We start from the raw sequence: 5,192 nt of genomic DNA, 5'->3' as shown, positions 1-5,192 counted from the left end.
CACAATTTCGAACCCGTTTGCTTTCAGGGTTTCGGAAATTGTTGACACCAAGTGGTCCACCTGATTTTCTGACGGCGCGGCGATCAAGATATTGTCCATGTATTGAATGATGGTTGCAGTTGGGGCTGTATCGCAGGTTGAGCTATAATAAGTTGAGCCATAAAATGGGTCTCTTCTCAAGGGGGGAGTGGGTTCAGGAGTGCTTTGCTCCATCCAGGGTTGGAAAATTTCTTTGGTCGCTGAATTGCATTGTTGACGTATGCATTCTGTTACAGCTGGGCCTTTTGCCTCTGCAGGTAATGTTGAAGAGTCGATCGCTGCCTGGAGGCGGTCTATGAACTGTGTAAAGCTCTCACTTTCATTTTGTTTCATAGTAGACCAAGAGGACGGCTTTGCAACGACCCTACAAGCTATGCAAATGGCGTCTCTGGCCGCACGAGTAGTTGCCATAATTTTCTGGGCTCGTAGGCCTTGAGCTTGCGCTTGAGGGGTAATTATCGCTGGATCTGTACCCATCAGATGTTGCAAGCTAGATCCATGCAAGGGATGGTCTGCCCCCACTACTTGAACCAATAATCTTCCACAAATATCCTCCCATTCTTGTTTAAAAACAATCATCCCTGTTCCATCAAAGATTAATCTACAAGTTTGTATTATGTCAGATGGGAGCATGTCGTCTCCCCCAAAAACACCATCAATAAGGGTGGAGACTAAGGCGGAATTGAGACCTTTATCGGCAGTTGCTTTACCAATCGCCTGTATGTCTTTAGGGTTTATGGGCGAGTAAACCCTCTGTCCCCCGTCTGTCACCCGGACCGGGAATGCTAGTGCTGCCGGTGGGAATAAGTCGGCGCATGTCATTTTTGTTTCTCTCCAGTCCGTGAGGGGGGTTTGCTTTTCTCGTGGATTCTCTTTAGAGTGGATGGGTGGGGGGTGTTGGCCTTTAGTTCTGTCTGCTCCCGTTCCTTTTTCCTTTAAGTTTAAGTCGACTGTAAACCATTCGTCCTCGCTACTGTCTGACCCGAAGTCAGAACTCGACTGCCAGGTCATTTCTGGGCTCCAATAACTTTTTGTCAGACTCCTTCCCCTTCCACTCCCCTTACGGGCGGGCCGCTCCCTTCCTCTAGGCTTGCCCCACCTCCTGCTAGGGGAGGGCCCTGCTTTATCAAGGTGTCTCTCCGGGTGGCCGCTTAGATTGGCTCTCCGCCCCTCGCCCGGGCTCTCCACTCCTCCCCAAACACTTCCCCCAGCTTTCTTTTTATTCTCTCCGGCTCTGTACTCCTCACCCGTACATGCTCTCCGCCCCTCGCCTGCGCTCTCCACCCCTCCCCGAACACTTCCCCCACCTTTCCTTTTATTCTCTCCGGCTCTGTGCTCCTCACCCGTACACTCCTCCCCTCTAGCCTCATAACTGGCTCTATAGTCCTCACCCGTACACCCCTCCCCTCTAGCCTTGCTCGTGGTTGCTGGCACTTCCTCATTCTTTTCTTCGGGACCATTTTTATCTTGCCCTCCCCCTCTTTTTTCGGCGCCATTCTGGGGCACATAGGGCGGTGGTCGGTCCCAGGTTTGTATTGATTCTGATATCTCTGCGGCGTTCCTTGCCTCCTCTACCAAACAGCCCCAGAAGGATTTTCTTGCCTCCTCTATCAAACCGCCCTGGAGAGATTTTACTTGTTTTCGCCCTTCCCCTTCCGTAAGCGGATCGGGGTCCGAGGATTGAGGGAGTGTACCACCCTCCTGCGAATCCTTTGGCTCAATATAATCAGTATCGCTTGGGAGGTTAGTAGTCTGAGCACCAACCCCTAATCTAGGGGTGGCCAATAAACAGTTTTTTGCCGCCTTCCCAGTTTTCTGCTTCTGCATAGCTTTCTTAAGGGCTAGTTTAACCCTCCCCCACAACTTAAAGTCTTTCCCACAACCCAAGGGCTGTAAAAGCCTCGCGCCAGCGCGAGTAAAATCGACTTGCACTCAATTCCCCACTGCTTATGTAACTGTGATACGACCTTCACGAGAGCTTCCGTCTTCCTCGCGGGTCCTTGGGAACTGCAATCCGACCTTCACAAGGCGACCTTCACAAGGATGTTCCCCCTCCTTGTTGGTCCTGAGAATTTATATTCTCTACTCCTTGTTGGTCCTGGGAGCGTCCTCCCTACAGCAGTGGAATTCCAGACGTCTTCCCTAGCTAGCCGCTTCCCGCTTCCCGGGTTTCGGCACCATTTGTTGCCTAATGATGCTTAACGACCTGGCTCAGGGAAAAACAACACGGCGGCCAACCCCAGGCCGCTCGGTCCATCTGCACACAGACATCAACGTGATGGATGGCAAATGGCGTTTATTATTGCGTAACACCGCTTTTTATACCCTGGGTCCATGGCGTCACATCCGTCTGCCTACGTTTTATCTTCCCGTACAACGCGATATCTTCCGAGCGCCAGACCCTAACTGCCACACTCGGCCGATGATTTCCTCGGTGAGTGGAGGGCCCGTTGAGTTGGGGTGACGGGACAGCCATGGCTGGCCAAGTAGGGAGCAGTGTGGGATGAGATAAAGCCTGTATAGGAACAGGACCTGGAAGGGCAGCTCTGCTCCTCAAGCCCACAACATCCTGCAACCCCCCTTTAGATGCTACTGGTAAGAGCAGGTAGGATGAGAGCCCTTGTCTCTGCTGCACAAAGGCTCCTCCTGCAGCAAAGATCTCAGCTTCGCTGTTCCCAGACCTAGTTCAAAGTTGCTCTTCAGGGCAGGAGATACTGACCCAGCCCACCTGCAGCCAAGGACTCAGCATTTTGGGGATGCCAACATCTGTGCTCCCCTTTCTCCTGCCAGGGGCCATCGAGCTGGACCTGAACCGCTTCCCCCGAGGAGCCAAGACGTCGAAACAGTGCAGCCTGGAGATGGTGACGAACGAGGCAGAGCTGCCCATGGTCTCCATCTTCAAGCAGAAGCGGGTGAAGGGCTGGTGGCCGTTCGTGGCCAGAGATGAGAACGATGAGCTGGAGGTCACCGTAAGGATGGGGAAAAGGGAGGGATTTTGCATCCTGGGGACTGCACTCTGTGCAGACACCCTCTGCTCCCCGGCACTTGCCTCTCTTCTCTCAGGTCCCCTCTGTCACCGTGGCTGGGGGGGCTGAGGTGGGGAGCATTGCCTAGTTCCCAGCACAACTCTGCTTCCTGCAGGGGAAAGTTGAGGCTGAACTGCACCTTCTGACAGCAGAGGAGGCAGAGAAATCCCCCGCCGGGCTGGCTCGCAACGAGCCCGACCCACTGGAGAAACCCAAGTAAGTGGGAAACCCCAGTCCCCAGCAGGCACCTGAGCTCTGGGAGATGCTGGGGGTGCTCCCCAGGGGTGGGGGGGAGGCAGGCATGGAGAGGTGCGGAGGGGTCATGCTGGGGGAACGAGGGTCACGAGCAGAGCCAACTCTTTTTTTTCCTTACTCTGTTCCTCCTCTGCCTCGCTTCTTGGCTCCATCCCCTTGCCTGGGCCTCCCACCACCTCCTGCTCCCCTCCAGTCCTCACCACCAGCTTCCAGCTTCAAGTGGAACCCTCACAAACCCGCATTGCTCCATCTGGCACAGCATGCCATCTTCCCTGGCCCACCCTCCTGATTCTCCTGGTTGCGCTCCTCCACTCTGCAGACTTACCCCGGGAAGGGATCCTGCACGTCCCTTTGCCCACCATGTCCACTGCCCACCATCCCGCCCTCCTCTGTGGCTACAGCATTAACGATGGGTGTTTGCTTCCCCTGCAGCCGCCCGGACACGTCCTTCATCTGGTTCCTGAACCCACTCAAGTCCATCAAATACCTCATCTGCACGCGCTACAAGTGGCTCATCATCAAAATGGTGCTGGCCCTGTTGCTCATCGTCATGGTCGCGCTCTTCCTCTACAGCATGCCAGGCTACATGGTCAAGAAGCTGCTGGGAGCATGAAGCTTGGGAGCCTGCCCCATGTCCCCAGCCCCGTGGCACAACCTTCCCCCGTCCCAAGGCCTTCTCCTCCCCGCAGCCTCTCAGCAGCTCTGGGGGAGATCTCCCTCCTGCTGCTGCTGGGGCTCCTCTTTTACATTCCTCCTCTGTGGGTCCCATTTGTGGCTTTAGTCCTAGAGAAATGGGGCTGGAGGATGGAGTCAATCCCGAGGCTGTGCGTCCCTCGCCGGGGCTGGCAGAGGTGCCTGGTGGCTACTGCGGGGCAGCCAGGCTGGGGGGCTCGGAGCCTTTTTCCTCTGGGGGCCATGACTGGTGCCCTGCTGGGGTCTTGGAGCTGCAGGGGAAGGGGAAGGGGCTGCACCACGGGAGCGCTCCCCAGAGGCTCCTTGGAGGGACAGTTGGCACCAAGGCTGAAGCAGGGACCTGGGATGGAGGAACTGGGGCCACACCAGCCCCAGCGGTGGGGGGCCGGGGCACAGAGCAGCCCCCATGCCTGTCCCCCCCCGCCAGCACGGGCGCTGCTCTGCTCCTGGCTCTGGAGGTCACTGACCCCCCAGCCCGGGGGACTCCCGGCAGCGCTGCCCCGAAGCCGCAGAGGCCCTGCAGGGAGCCCTGGGGCTGTACCCGGGGCAGAGCCTGCCTGTCCCTCCCCAGGGCTCCGGCAGAGGCAGGGAAGTGTCCAGCAGCTCCAACCTCTGCCCGGGGTCACCGACCCAGAGGTGGTGGTGGCTGGACAGCCCTGGGGGGGACTCACAGGGAGCCGGGGACTCTGGCACAGCGAGAGCTCCCTGGGGCCTTCTTCATTCTCCCTTTCATGTTGTTTGGATTTCTGTGTATCGCGGCCGGGGTCTGTCCTGCCGGGTGGAGCAGGGAAGGGCTCTTTTCTCAGCTCTCTGCAACATTCAGCTGCTGAAAAGCCACCTTCCCCAGCTTCAGGTGTGCAAGACCCTCACTGGAGAACTGACAGCTCGGAGATGTTTTAGGATACTACTGGTTGAATCAGTCAATAAAAATTGTCTTTCACTTCTGAGTTCTCCACCGCAGTCTCGTGTTAGTGGGGAGAGGGGAGCCCATGACTGGCTGCTTCTCCAGGTGAGCACTTTCCTCCTTCCCTTCATTTCTCCAGCACAGCCTCTTCTCACGCTGCCTCACCCCGGGGCCCGTTCCCTGGGCACACCCCGTTCCCCCGGCTGTGGTTCACCTTCCTCTTGCCACCCTACAAGAGAGGGGAGGTGAGCAGGGACCCCAGGGCTCCGTTTGTC

At 56.9% G+C, this 5,192-nt stretch overlaps 1 protein-coding gene across 1 annotated transcript; it reads left to right on the top strand.

The window, feature by feature from the left end:
- Positions 1-2,459: 2,459 nt before the first annotated feature.
- Positions 2,460-4,957, top strand: LOC141967344 (otoferlin-like). The gene is made up of 4 exons (XM_074921035.1): positions 2,460-2,473; positions 2,830-3,008; positions 3,181-3,281; positions 3,753-4,957. Exons 2-4 carry the CDS (start codon positions 2,898-2,900, stop codon positions 3,931-3,933), a joined length of 393 nt encoding a protein of 130 aa, XP_074777136.1. The 5' UTR covers positions 2,460-2,473; positions 2,830-2,897; the 3' UTR covers positions 3,934-4,957.
- Positions 4,958-5,192: the final 235 nt, after the last annotated feature.

This window comes from Athene noctua, chromosome 1 (genome assembly GCF_965140245.1).
Source record: "Athene noctua chromosome 1, bAthNoc1.hap1.1, whole genome shotgun sequence".
NCBI lineage: Eukaryota > Metazoa > Chordata > Aves > Strigiformes > Strigidae > Athene > Athene noctua.
The sequence above is the reverse complement of the archived record's forward strand: the minus strand, read 5'-3'. Positions and strand labels throughout refer to the sequence as shown.